Here is a 13293-nt window from a genome sequence, read left to right on the forward strand (position 1 = left end):
CCTTCTCGCTCCGGGGGTCCCCCGGGGCTGGGGTTTGGGGGGGCCGGGGGTTGGGGGCCTGGGCAAGCGCCGCTCCCACGGTCCCCATCAGGCCCTGGGGATCCCAGCCCACCCCTCGGGAAATGCGGGGTTCACGGGGTGACCGGGCCACCGGCCTCAATCCGGTGCTTACGTGGGGTCGACGCCAAAAAAGACATCAGGAAGCGGAGCAGGATTCATTCCCACGCTGGGGCGGCCGGGGGGGCCGGGTCCCACAGAGCTCCCCAGAGAGGGGAGGGCCCGTGCTGGATGCGGCCCCTGGGGCTGGGGGCTGCTGGGGGACATGGGCACCTCGGGGGGGATTTTTGCTGTGAGAGTGGGGGCGGCCGAGCATCACCGGGGACCCCGCGCCCCATCCCCACACCCGGCTGTGCCGCCGGGAGGGCTCCTCGGCCACCACCAGCCCCCCCCCCGGGGGGAAGGACAAACCTGGAACCCTCCCACCGAACTGCAAAATAACGATGATAATAGTAATAATAAAAAATCAATAAACATTTATTCGATACAGCTGTTTTTAATACATACAGTACATCGAGTTACCCCTCCGCGGTGCTCGGCGGCGCAGCTCTCCGCGCTGCTGGTACAGTACTCTCCAACTGAGGATTTGTCAATGATTAACAAAAGAACAGATCGTCACAAATCGGGAGTTTATTATAAGATAGTTTACTGTTAAAACAATTTTATTTTTTTTTGCAAATAAACACTTTTTAATATATATATTTATATATTTATATATATGGTTACAAGTGATAAATTGAAAATTCTTTTTTTTTTTCTTTTTTTCCATTGTAATTTTTTTTTCCCCAAAATACACTTATGCACTAATAACTGGCATCGATGAGAAACATTCGGATATGCCGTGGGATGGGTGTCACGAGGAGAGAAAGAAAAGAACAAAACGCTCCCAACATCCGTGGGTGCGAGGGTGCTCTGGGCTGCCCCCCCCGCTGGGGCTGGCCATGCCCTGCGGTGCCGGGGGGTTCGCCCGCCCGCGCAGCCCCCCACCATCCCAGCCTCGGGGACGGCTCCACGAGGCTCTGCCGTGGGCTTGCAGCCCACCTGCCCCGACCCCATGGAGGTTTAGCCCTTTCCTCAGGGATGTGGCCAACAGGGCGGTGGGTTTCTGCAGCAGTGGAGGCGTGGGGGCCGTGGGGCCATGGTGTCATGGTCCCCGGGGTGCTGTGGGGGCAGATGCCAGTGGGGGACGCAGTCGTAGGAACCCCCCACACAGCCTCCACTGTGCCCCGAACCCCCTGCACTCCCTTTTACCTACCATGAGCACCCCAAGCCCCCCTAGGCAATGGGCCGGGACTGGGGGTGCCACCGTGCCGCAGACCCCTGCCCCCCACTCCCCTTCACGGGGCTTTACATGAACCGTAGGTTATTCCCCGCTGCCGCAGGGGGTGCCCTGCAGCTTGGGCCCATGGTGGGGCAGGGGGTGCCAGGCCCAGGGGTCCCACGCTGCCCAAGTCCCCATGGGAGAGGGGACGGCAGGGGAGAGGGCACGCTTGTCCCCTGTCTCGCCCCCCCCCCCCATTAAGGTGAGCTGCTCCCCTGGCCGCCGCCTCGCTGGGAGCACCTGAGCCGGCACAACCCGCCGGGCTCCGGCGATGCCACCCCGGTGCCACGGGGCAGGCAGCTGCCCGTACCCCCGGCATCGCCCCGGAGCCTTCCCGGAACAGGCAGAGAGGAAAGGATGGCTCATGGAGAAGGCGGCAGTGGGAGAACGGATTCCTCTCTGAGTGATGACTAGTAGGGGAAAAATACTTTTTAAAGGGAGGGAAAAAAAAACAAAACCCTGAAGATTTCACTTTTTCATAAAAATTTCCATGTGCCCAAGGTGCTGCTGTCACATCTCCCAGCTCTGAGGGTGATGGGGGACAGCCCCCGCACCGGGACTGCCGTGCCCACCGCCCTGAGCCCACCACCTGTCCCGAGCCCCCAGACTGTCCCCGTGGTCCCCTCCGGGATGGTGTCACCCCCGCGAGGCCACCGTGGCTGTCCCCACTCCTCCCAGGACACGTGTGTGCCGCTGCTCCCGTTACTGGAGCGGCAGGATGGGGTTTGAGCTGGACCCCACGACGACCCCCAAGCCAGCCCTTCTCCAGGTCTCACCCACCCCCAGCAGCCCGCGGCCGAGCTCCTGCACCGGGGCTTGCCCCCAGCACGAGCACAGTGCTGCCTGAGAGTTTAATCAACGACAAGCCGATTAATCGCATGTTAATGAGAACTGAGCCCCGTGCTGTCCCCGAGGAGAGGCAGTGGGGATCGTAAGGTCAATGCCCAAAGCGGCAGCCCAGGCCACCCGCATCCCCCCTCCCCGGGCCAGGGCACGGAGCTTTGGCAGGGGCTTTCCCCCACGGTGGGACATGATTTCAGGATCCAGTGGCTCCCTCTGTCCCTCTGTGGCCATTTTGGTGCTGAACTCTGTGCCGGGTCCCCAGCTCTGCCTGCTCCACACCTCCTGCCGCTGCCTACACCCCCCTGCCAGCCATGGCGCGTCCCCCGCGCCACCCGAGCACACCTCAGGCGTGGGGTCCCTCCTCACCAGCCCCCAGCGGCTATTGCTTCGGCCGGTGCCATCCCACAGGCTCAGCACAGCAGGATGCCATCGCCCAGGACAGTGTCCCTGCCATGACATCTGGGAACGCAGGTCCTACAGTTCCTGGAGCTCTCCACCCTTCCCCAGGGAGGCAGGATTTGCACCGGTGACACCACCAAAACAAAGATCGGTGACACGATCAAAACAAACATCGGATGAAGCGCCAGCAGCGAACCGGCAGCGACTGATTGAGCGTTCTCACTAATTGCTTCCAAGCCCGGCACGACCAGCAGCCCCCAGGCGGGTCCCTCGCCCCCAGCCCGTGGCCGGCTGGCGGCTGAGCACACCGGGCGATGCCGACGGTGGCACCCGGCTGCCGGGAGCCATGGCCGGAGCAGCAGCACCCACTCCCCGAGAAGCTGCCCTGGCTTTGGACACCGCTGTCCCCTCCCTCCCTCCGGGGCTGTCATAACCTGCCAGCGGAGAAGGACATTAATTATTACCGAGCGGCAACTTGGAGCAGGGAAACGATACTGAGCCTGCAGCGGGCGGTGAAGAGCAGTGAAGGAAACCGAGGGTTGAGGTTTTAATTGATAAAAGTAAAAGCAGAAGCTCTCCTCCCCCCGATGCCACCTTCCCAGCTCTGCACAGGATAAAAAAAATTGAGTTAAGGTTTTCTGCTCTGTTACTGAGAGAAAACATGCCTGTTTCCCAAGGACCGAGGTAGCCTGGTTTTTGTCTGGAGACAAGACATATCCCGGTCTGGGGATGGCTCCCTCCAGGCCGGAGCGAGGTGTGACGACGGGATTAGTACAGGTGCAAAGAAAAGCCCGGTGCAGGAGAACAAGCAAGGGACAGCGACAGCGCACCATGCAGGGACGCTCCGTCCCCCCAGGGAGATGGGCACAGGCTTGGATGCATCTCGGGGGAGGCGAGGCTCACCCCGTGGCGGGTCCCAGCCTGGAAGGACAAGGTGAGTGCAAGGTGCCTGAGCAGCGGCTGGGACTCACCCGAAAGCGGGACCCATGATTGTCACTTGATGCTGCCCACCGTCCCTGCTACACACCTCCTGCGGCCACAGCGGGGTGACCAAACCCCACTGCTCCTTCCTGGGCAACCAGCACCTTTGGGACGGGCCACGATGGGGACCCTGAATCTGCCAAGTGCCGGTCCCCGGTGCCCCCGGTGCCGGTCAGGCGGCTCAACAGCTGCTGGCTCACCCTGACCCCGCGCTGCCATCGCAGCATCGCCGCTGCTCCGTCTCCATTTGCAAAGACAACTCGAGCACGAGGCACCGCTCCCCCACCGCACCCCCTCCCCGCGGTCTCACCGGGATGCTCCCCGGTGCTCACGGCATGCCAACGACTTTTGGTTAAACCCTCCCACCTGACCCACCCTACGGCAACCCCCTCTCCCACTGACTCCCAGGGGTGCTCACACCCCCCGGCCCTCGCAGCCGCAGCCATCTCGGGGCGATGCTTCGCCAGCCCCGGCCACGCTCCCTGCCCGCTCCTCTGCCTGCACCTGGCACCGCCGAGACAAATCCCTGCACCGAGCCGGCCGCAACGCCAACACGCCACGGTCCGGCCCTGCCGAAGCAAGTCTCCTCTCTGCCCCAGGCCGCGGGGAAAGCGCTACCAGATGCCCCACAGCATCCACTGCCAGACCCTGCTGTCCCCCTGCCCCTGCCTGGCCGCTTGCTCGGTTCAAACATCTTTGGAAACATCACCCTGGGAGCAGGGATGCAGGCGCTGCCCGCACCAGGAGGCTGGACCCACCGGAGGCTGCCCGCACAGGTGGCAGCACAGGTGCAGACAGGCCCCCGCCCCGGCACGCAGCCGCGGAGAGACCCCGGCCCGGGGTCCCACTGCTATTGCACTTTTCTTTCGCTCAAGCGTCACCAGTTTGGCGCAGGGGCTATGACAGGGGGTCACGGGCAGGGCAGGGGGGACAGCAGGGTCCTGCCGGGCAGGGGCGCGGGCAGAGGGGTATGTACAGGGGCAGGGGGTGCAGAACGGCCCAGCTTGCTTGATCCTGTTTGTTTTCCAGTGTGAAACAAGGTCCGTAACTTGTTTAAAGTGGTTAATTGGTAGTTTCAGTCTCTTTTTTTTTTTTTTTTTTTTTTTTTTTTGTAAAAAGGGGGTGAGTGGAGGGTGGGGGGGTGGGGGGGGATGGGGGAGGACAGAAAACCAGGAGAGACCCCCACCCTGTTACCCTGGGCTGTAAACGAATCCTCGGAGATGAGTCTCTGAGCTGCTCATTTCTCAGGCATCTTACTGGCTCCTCCCTTCCGCTGGCTCGGGGGCTTGGGGACACGCTCATCCCCATCGGGGCTGCCTCGGGGGCCTTCCCAGTGCTCAAGGGTTTTCTTGTGATTAGTCTTTGCTGCCACGCTCTCTTTGCCCTTCGGGGACATTTCTGGAGGCCTCTCTTTGGGTTTCCTCCCCCTTTTCTTCCCGCTTGTGCTTTTCTTTTTCTCCTCTTTGCTGGAAGAAAGCTGTTCCCTGCTTTTCTTTTTCCGGCTGGCCTCTGCAGAGGTTCGGAACCAGTTCTGTGTCCGCAGGGTGACACGGGGGTTAGTGACCATCCTGGGTCCACGCACCAGCACCGGCACGCACAACCCATGCCCGAGCCTGGACCACCCCATGCCCTGCTAGCATCACCCCCCTGAGGGCAAGCTGGCCAGCTGCAGCCAGCCTGGAGGTGCTGGGGACCCAAAGGGGGACAGGGAAGTCCCCCGCAAGGCTGCCACCGTATTGCTGATGCTGCTGGGAGCTGCTGTGCTCCGCGCTTGGCAGACAGAGATGAATGGAGCAGAGCAGCCCAAGGATGGGCGACTTGGAGCAGGGACCAGCCCAGACCAGCCCCAGCTGCTTCCTTACCTCCGAGTGAGCCTTGATGATGTGGTACTTGACCCCGCTCTCTGAGCTGAACTCCTTCTGGCACAGGAGGCAGCGGTACTTGCCCACTGAGTGGTCCCCCTGCAAGACAGAAAGAGCATCCTCCTGCAGCCCCAAGCAGAGCTGAAAACGCCCTGGAGGGGTGGCTCCCCCCACCCTGCTCCCCCCTGTGAAGGGACGTTGATGCAACAGAAAATAAATGCTCGTTTCTAAACCACCAGATCTCTGCCGGCCCTTGGTTCCAGGCCAGGAACTCACAACTGCATCTTCTGCTCTGAATTTCAGCCCGCGCCGGTTGTGTCACAGCAATGTTGGTGGCGCTGGCTGTCACTGCACTGGGCCAGGCATCAAAGCGCTGGGTCCTACGAGCTCGGAGGGCGGCGAGCGGCAGGTTTTGCTGCCTGTGCATCCCCAGCACCGGCTGGTACGTTACCACTGACACCGTGTGTGTTCCCGGGCATGTGGGAGGCTGATGGGGCCAATTGCCCCGTTTCTTCACTGTCAGATTTGTGATCTCCTGAGAATGAACCACCACCTAATTTATGTCCAACAGACTCACCTAATTTTCCTTTAACGCTGTCAAAGAGACGCAGCAACTGCTGGATTTCTGTCATTAGAGCCCTTGTGGGGATGACTGATCTCCTGGCTCTGCCACAGTTCACGGCACAGGGGAGATAATGTGCTCTCTACTGATGAGGGGTTTATGGATGGGCCCCTCCAGGCGATATATATGCTCCCTGGGAATTTCTCCATAGCTGGCTCCATGCTGTAAATCTGGAGTTAGACAGATCTTTCATTTCGGGAACAGGCAGGATGCAGGCAGGCCCGGGCCGGCTGCAGGTTGGCTTCAGAAATACTCATGCAAAAATCACCTCGGTGCATCAATCCCCGCTGAGGACAGGGTGCTGCCTGGGAGCATCCTCCGCTTTCAGTAAGGCTTGATGTGTTTCAACCAATCCTGCAGGATTTTACAGCAGAAATCACAGGCCAGCTCTGGAGGGGCTGTGATTTACGCCAGACTTGGTGGTGCACGTGTCCGTGGCCGAACTAAATCCTCTGTAAGGGCAAGAGCCCCGCTGATGGCCGTGCCGGCGGGACACAAAGCAGCAAACTCCCCCAGTGCCGATCCCCAACACCCAGTCCCGGCTACGCCAGACTTGCTGGACCTGGAGGGTGCAGCTCTGCGGTTAAAAAAAATGCTCGTGCAATTGCCCAGCTGCTTTCTGAGCACAGAACCAGCCAGAAAATGGCTCCGTTTTCTCTCAGAGACCGTTTGCTGGTGGGCTGCCTGGTGCTGCACGCTTTGCAAAGGAACTGCCCTAGTCTCCTGTGTTTGCACTTTTATCCTGCATAAATACAGCTTCTTCTGCCGGATCTCTGCAGCCTATTTTCTAAATGATCTCATTAAGGCCTGATGTTCCAGCTAGTGTTGGAGGAGCGCGGGAGTTTGTGTTTTTAATAACCACGGGGTATGTATTGGAGCTGCCTCCTGGAAGCTCCATTCAATGGAAGCTGCAGCTGGAAACGTTTCAGGGTATAAAGCTTTACCAGCTCTTACTCAGTTCCAATTTGAGGGACCTACGCTGAGCTCCCGATGCCTCCCCCGTGGCAGCTGCAGGCCACCAGAGCTCACTGCAGCCAGCAGCGTTGACGCTTTGTCGGGAGAGAGGGACTGGTCCCTGCAGAGACCGGCCTCAGCTCCACCTCCACGAGGCACCGCACCAGTGTCCCTCCAGCTGGGGAAGCTGCTGGGCTTCCCGAGGTTCTGCAGGGCTGCCCAAACCAACGGAAAGACTCTCGATTCCCACCTGCCTTGGGAAATGCTCGGCTTCCAACGCTCAGCTCCCTGGTTCTAAGCTGCCGCAGTCGATGCGTGGCTGCGTGCAAGGTGCTGGCCACGCTGGTTTAGCTGAGGGCTTGTGTGAGCGACTCGGGGCTGCAGGAACCACGCTGGGTGGGGGCTGCTGCAGGATGGGGATGCCGAGGCGGGAGGATGCGAGGCAGGCAGGCTTGCTCCCGCTGCCACATCTCCGAGGCACTTTGTGTCAGAGGTCTGGGCTCTGGGGTGAGAAATCTGCGCTGCAAGACCTCTCCTCCAAAGCTGGGGTGGTAGCTAAATCCTCCCCATCGCGTCTGCTTGGCTCAAGCCTCTCTGCCTTCATTTGTCCATGGCTGTGGATTTGATCCTGCCCAGGAGGACGATGCTGAGGCTGAGCAGCCGGACCGGGATGGCGCAACAACGGGGCTGAGCGGTGCCAAACTCAACAGGCAGCAGCATTGCTCGCCCAGCCCTCCCAGCGGCCACGATCCTTTAACCTGTACTGTTGTCCCTTGGCCTGCTGCTTCCAAACGAGCCAGGGGGGAGAGAAAACCAAAACCCAAGCCCACACCTGAGCCGAGGCTGTAAAAGGAGGGACCCACCTTGTTGCAGTTGGCCAGGTGAGCTTTCAGCCCTGAGACGCTGGAGTAAATGGCTTCACAGCACTGTGGGAAGAAACAAAGCAGGGTTTGCCACAATCCCCCCTCGTCTCCATGCCTTCCTCTGCGCCGGGGCCAGGAGCCCGCTGCGCCAGCAAGGCCACCGGTCCAGGCTCAGCAGCGTGAGGTTAATGCTCTGTGAGATGCGGAGGGCTCTGGTCACACGTTTCCTATTAGTGCTAATGGGAGTCATGTGGCCACATCCCTCTGCAACGGGCTGAAAAATGTCTCTCCTCAATGTCTCCGTGGAAAACGTACATTTGTGAGCAGTCGGGAGGTCCTGCTGGGCTACAGGAGTTCTTGGAGCCACAGCAGACGCTTAACAGAGAAGAGAAATCACCCGGGCAGCAGCATGACCAGTTTCTGAGCAATGTCTTTTTCAAAGTGCCTGTGTATGACATTAATTAGCCAGCGCGTCTCCCCCCGGCCTTGTGGTAACAGCCTCGTTCAAAACTCCCATTAGCAAGGCTTTGTTTCAGATGATAAATCAACAGCCCAGGATGAGGGTGGAGTTCACCTCCCCGCCAGCTCAGGCCAAGGCTGCGTTTTACAGCAAGATGAAGTGCACGCACCACGTCCCCAAGGTCTTTGCCTGTCACAGGGCTTTAAAAAGAATGGCTTAAAACCAGCCCCAGCTTTAGTCTGGGAAAAGCAGGTTCTCTGCATAAAAAGGCTCTTGAGCACAGAGTGTGCAGCCTGCGCCTCGTCCAGATCTCGGGAGCTTCCCAAAGGCAGCTTCAGAGCCTGAACCATCAGCCCAAGGGCACCCGGGGACAGGGTGGCCCAGTCCCCGGGGCCCGGTGGCTCAAGCACACCAGGACAGTCCCAAAGGTGGGACACGTTTCAGCCAGGCACAGCAGCAACCCCAGGGAGAGGAGGCGGAAGCGAGGGTCTGAGCATCACTGCCAGCTTCATCTAGGGCCCAACAAGAACCTGGCTTTGGTGGGCTTCTGCCCCAAAACCTCCCCCCTCCTCCTGCAGACCGAGACCAGCCAGCCTGGAGAACAGAGACAGTCCTTACGTTGTTGGGACAGTTGATGCGGCCCTTCTCCTTCACTTCATTCTTCCAGTTTTCCAGCAGCCTTGGATTGAGCTTTGGAAGCCCAGGTCGGGTGTAATTGAGCTGCAAACAATAGAAGACATTAGCAGAGCTGCACACGCCAGCCCAGTCCTTGGTGGAGTCCTCGCTCTTCACGTGGGTCTTGCCTCCCCCCAGGAGAAGTGAATCGGAGCCGAAAACTAGCTGGGGGGCTTCCCCCAGCAATGCCACCTCCCCCCCCCCCGGGCACTGCAGAGCAGAGGGGTGGCTCTGCCCGCCGCTGTGCCCCTGGCCAGGGGGCAGCTGGGCTGGGGGGCAGGAGCAGGGCAGGAGCCCCCGGCACCGCAGCCACTCCACACAGTGCTGGCAAACAGGAGAGGGGCTCCTGCTCCCGGGTCTGCACCCCACCGCGGGACCAGGCCTGCCCCGGTGCGTTTGGTGCATCGTGTCAGTGTGGCCCTTCAGCCGCGTTTCATAACCGGGAGAATAAACAACCCCGCGCGCTGGGCAGAGGGGATGGACGCCAGGAGCCTCCATGGCTGCCTTCCACCCATGAATGGGCACAACCCGCTAAACAATGAAAGGCTCTTGTGTCTCTGCCTCTCCTTCTGGCAGGGCTGCTCTTTCCAAGTGCTTTTAATTACCACTTTATTAGCGACTTTGAGGTTTAGCATAGCAGGCCGGCCTTCCCAACTCCATTTCTGCCTGTTCAGCACAAGCAAACGCGGCTGCGGCATCTCTGTGTCTCCCGCCTGCCGTGCTTGGCCCTACCTGCGGGCTTCGTCCCTGCCTGCCACCGTGCCACCACGCCAAGGTCTGCAGGGGACGCCAGGCTGCTCTGCCTGCAGCCTGAACTGCCGGTCTGCCTGCTGCACCACCGCATCAGCACAATGCCCAGCCCAAGCCAGCCAGCTCTGCCAGAACCGAGGGATGCTGCTCGGGTCCCAAGGCCCAAACTTGCCCCAGGGCGAAGCAGAGCTCGCACACAGCGAGGACAGGCGCAAGGACCACGGATGCTGCTCTCCATGGGCACCTCTGAGCGTGGGGCACAGCTGCATCAATGCATCCCTGCTGGCCAGGGAGGATGCACAGACAAGCAGCGCTCCCAGAGGTGCAAGCCCAGGCTCTTGTTTTTGAAATGTGCCCCTAGGACTCGGAGCTCACCATTCTGACACGGTGGAGATGCAGCTGGCTGGATTTTTTTTCCAGCTATGAGTTTTCCTGAACGTGCCAATAAAGCTGCAATTCGCCTTTGTCCAGCTCTTCCAAACAGGCAGCTCCCAAACCTCCCTGCAAAGGGGAGCGCCCACTGAGGGCTTGGACACCGACCGCTCTTTTCCACTCAAATTTAAGTGATCCACAAGCCCATGCAGCCCCCACCTCAGCACGTGGCAGGGACCACCGGAGAAGAAGGGATCCTGGGTCCGTGGGAGTGGCAGGGGCAAAGGACCTTGCAAAACGGTGCTACGAACGCTGGTAAGGATGGATGTGGAAAAATCCCCCAAGCCCCAGCGTGCTGCTATTCCGTCATGCTTTGCGGCTGGGGGAAGATGCCAGCAGAGCTCTTTGAAGCTCTGGGATGGTGCATCTACCAACTGCTTGGTCCCCCACCCGGGGAAGGCAATGCCACCTCCAGGGGAGAACACAGGAGTCTTTTTTTTTTTTTTTTTTTTTTGTCATTGATACTAAGAGCTGGGATGCCAAACGGCCTCCTTAATTAAAAACCAATCAATCCCATGAATGAGCAAACACTAATGGTAACCGCACACAGCCCCAGCAACAACCTCTCCCTCCATGCATCCCCGGGGAGTAGATGAGGGGGGATGTTCAGAGATGGGGACTCTGCTGCTCTGGCTTCCCACTCAAGAGAAAAATCCCTCCCCACTCTCCTCCAACAGCCCTGCACAATAACATGCAAATCCCATGTCTTCCCGGGGCGCTGCGGTTCTGGGAATGTCAAAGTCATCTTTATGTCTCTATTAAGAGGGAGCCCCAGGCATGGAATATTTTTTTTTTCCATTTATTTTCCTCAAACAGCCTGTAAGTGAAAATCTTCATGGCCAAATAATTAAACGACTACAACTGGTTTTGGCTGCAGCCCATCTCTTCTGAACAGTCGAAGGATGCTGGGGTGGGAAGGCTTGTTTTCTTTGACTGACGGTTTTATTTAATTAACTTTCATATTTCAATCCTCTGCACTCCCTAGACAGCTCTCCCCTTCCCCAAAATATATCGCGGTAAATGAGAACCATGCAGGCTGCCTCGGCCCTGGCCAACAAGCACCCCTGGAAGCTTTACCGAGGTCCCCAGTGCGAGGCACAGCTCTCCCATCACCCTGTGGAAACCGCGGCTGGTGCCGGCTGGGAGACGAAGCCAAAGCACACCCAGGGGTGCTGGCCAGCAGCCGGGTCCCATACGTGGCTCCGGGTGGCTGGGTCACACCATGCCGGTGCTGCCGAGCCCAGGGAGGAAGGACAGACATGGCCTCCCTGAGCTCCGGGGCTGCAGCTGGAGCTGGGCTCCGGTTTGGCCCACCAGTGACGTGAGTCCGCAGGGCTGAGCCTGGCTCCCGCCCCATCGCAGGGCTATCGTCTTGGGGGACAAACCTGAGCCAGGCTCTTCTGCTCTGGAATTTATCCTGGATCCAGGATGGGGTTTTCTTAACTCGAGCCTGGAGGTGGCTTTTCCCCTTTAGCTTTATGACTGGCCTATGTCAGCCCTTTGCTCCAGGCCCCCGTCACCCTGCCACGCGGCAGCCAGGCTCCATGGGGATGTGCAGCCTCCGTGGCTGGCCCCAGCCCTGCAGCTACACTCAGATCCTGAGCCGTGGGGAGGTGACCGGGACTCCCTTGCAACCCACAGAGGACCTCTGCATCCCTCCCTGTGCAGCACGGTGGCTGCCTGGGCTGCGGAAGCCCACCACCGTCTCTGGCACAAAGCTCGTGGCACCTTGAAACAAGCAACCCCTGCTCGACCTCTACAGGGAAAGCATCACACCATGAAACTTGGGATTTCCATGGCATTTTCTCTCCTCTCATCCCTTAGATGCCTCTTCCCTCTGCTCAAGGAGGTTCTCTCAGTTCGGCCTCCAAAATGGGGAAGGGCATCACCCCCCGTCAGATCCCAGAGTCCACCACCGCCTGCCCACACCACCAAGCTGGGAACCTGTCAGTCTCTCACTTCTTCTGCGGTGGCCCCAAGACTGCTCACGGGCAGGCGATGGCCCCAGCGACGGCCTGAGAAGGTTGAGGACCGGATTCATCTTCATGGAGCTTCTGGAAAGGGGATTTTTCCCAGAAAAGCAGCAGGGGTGTGCCCTTCCCCATCTGACATCCCCAGCAAGCAGCCGTTGTGAAACACTCCATCTGTTTCAGCTTATCCAGAGGCAAATAAAGATCGGAGCGAGAAAATAAGACTCCAGTGTATATTTAGAAATGCTGGATTTGGTTAGTGCAGAATGAAGGCAGCGCAGGGCCTGGGATTGAGCAGCAATCGTTTATTCTAATGCCATAGCTTTGGTGCGAAGGAATCCGTCCTCCTGGGGAAAGGCGAACACATCCCACCATGGGCCACCAACAGGATCCAAACCCAACATCCCTCTCCCCGGCTGGGACTGGTTGCCACGTGGCCATAAGGGCAGGCCACGGTGCAGGGGCTGCAGTGGGACCATGCCTGCCGGGAGGCTGTGAGCCCCTGTACCCCATCGGCTTGCTGAGGAGCTGTTTGCCTTCCCCTGTGGCTGCTTTGCTGCCTGGAAAAGGGATGGAGAGGAGGGATGGCTTTCCTCATCAGCTCCCTTAAAAACCACGTTAACTGCTGGGACCGTGGCGGTAACTGGACAACTCGGGGACAGAGCGAGTCCTGTGCTGCAGCAAGCCCAGGTTACAGACCGAGCTGGAAAGCGTCTGTCCCTCCAGGACCGTGGAAATCCCCTGGTCCTGCCGAGATGGTGCAGAAGCAGTTGAAATCTGCTGCCGATCCCTGACATCCCACCTCTCTCCAGGTCCAAGGCAGTGGCAGAGCAGGGGGTGTCTGTGTGCCTGGCAGTGTACTCCCAACAGCTGGATACGGCCCGTGGGAAAAAAAGAGGTGGTGGCGTGGCATCTCCTCTGGGAACCATCAGTCCTACTGCCCTGGTCATGGTTAACTGGCGCTTGTCCTTCTGCCACTCTGGTGGCTCTGTGTGTCCGCTCCCTTGGAGGGATGGCCATCATGCATGCTCAGCAGGGTGGTGGCACTGGGCCACGGGGATGCTGCCCACTCCTCCGAGCCTCCCACGCTGCCTGGGGCTGGAC

At 59.5% G+C, this 13293-nt stretch overlaps 1 protein-coding gene across 11 annotated transcripts in view; it reads right to left on the reverse strand.

The window, feature by feature from the left end:
- Positions 1-773: 773 nt before the first annotated feature.
- ZNF512B (zinc finger protein 512B) overlaps positions 774-13293 on the reverse strand; it is a 35649-nt gene continuing 23129 nt past the window's right edge. For 10 of the 11 annotated variants that reach the window (XM_040608485.1, XM_040608483.1, XM_040608480.1 and 7 more), the window contains 4 exons: positions 8981-9082; positions 7903-7965; positions 5464-5562; positions 774-5132 (listed from right to left, as the gene is read on the reverse strand). In XM_040608485.1, coding sequence (XP_040464419.1) covers positions 4839-5132; positions 5464-5562; positions 7903-7965; positions 8981-9082 — 558 coding nt within the window. In that variant the 3' untranslated portion in view covers positions 774-4838. Of the gene's footprint in view, positions 5133-5463; positions 5563-6040; positions 7966-8980; positions 9083-13293 lie in introns of those variants that run through there. The other variant, XR_005829901.1, reaches the window with a different exon arrangement.

This window comes from Falco naumanni, chromosome 10 (genome assembly GCF_017639655.2).
Source record: "Falco naumanni isolate bFalNau1 chromosome 10, bFalNau1.pat, whole genome shotgun sequence".
Lineage (NCBI taxonomy): Eukaryota > Metazoa > Chordata > Aves > Falconiformes > Falconidae > Falco > Falco naumanni.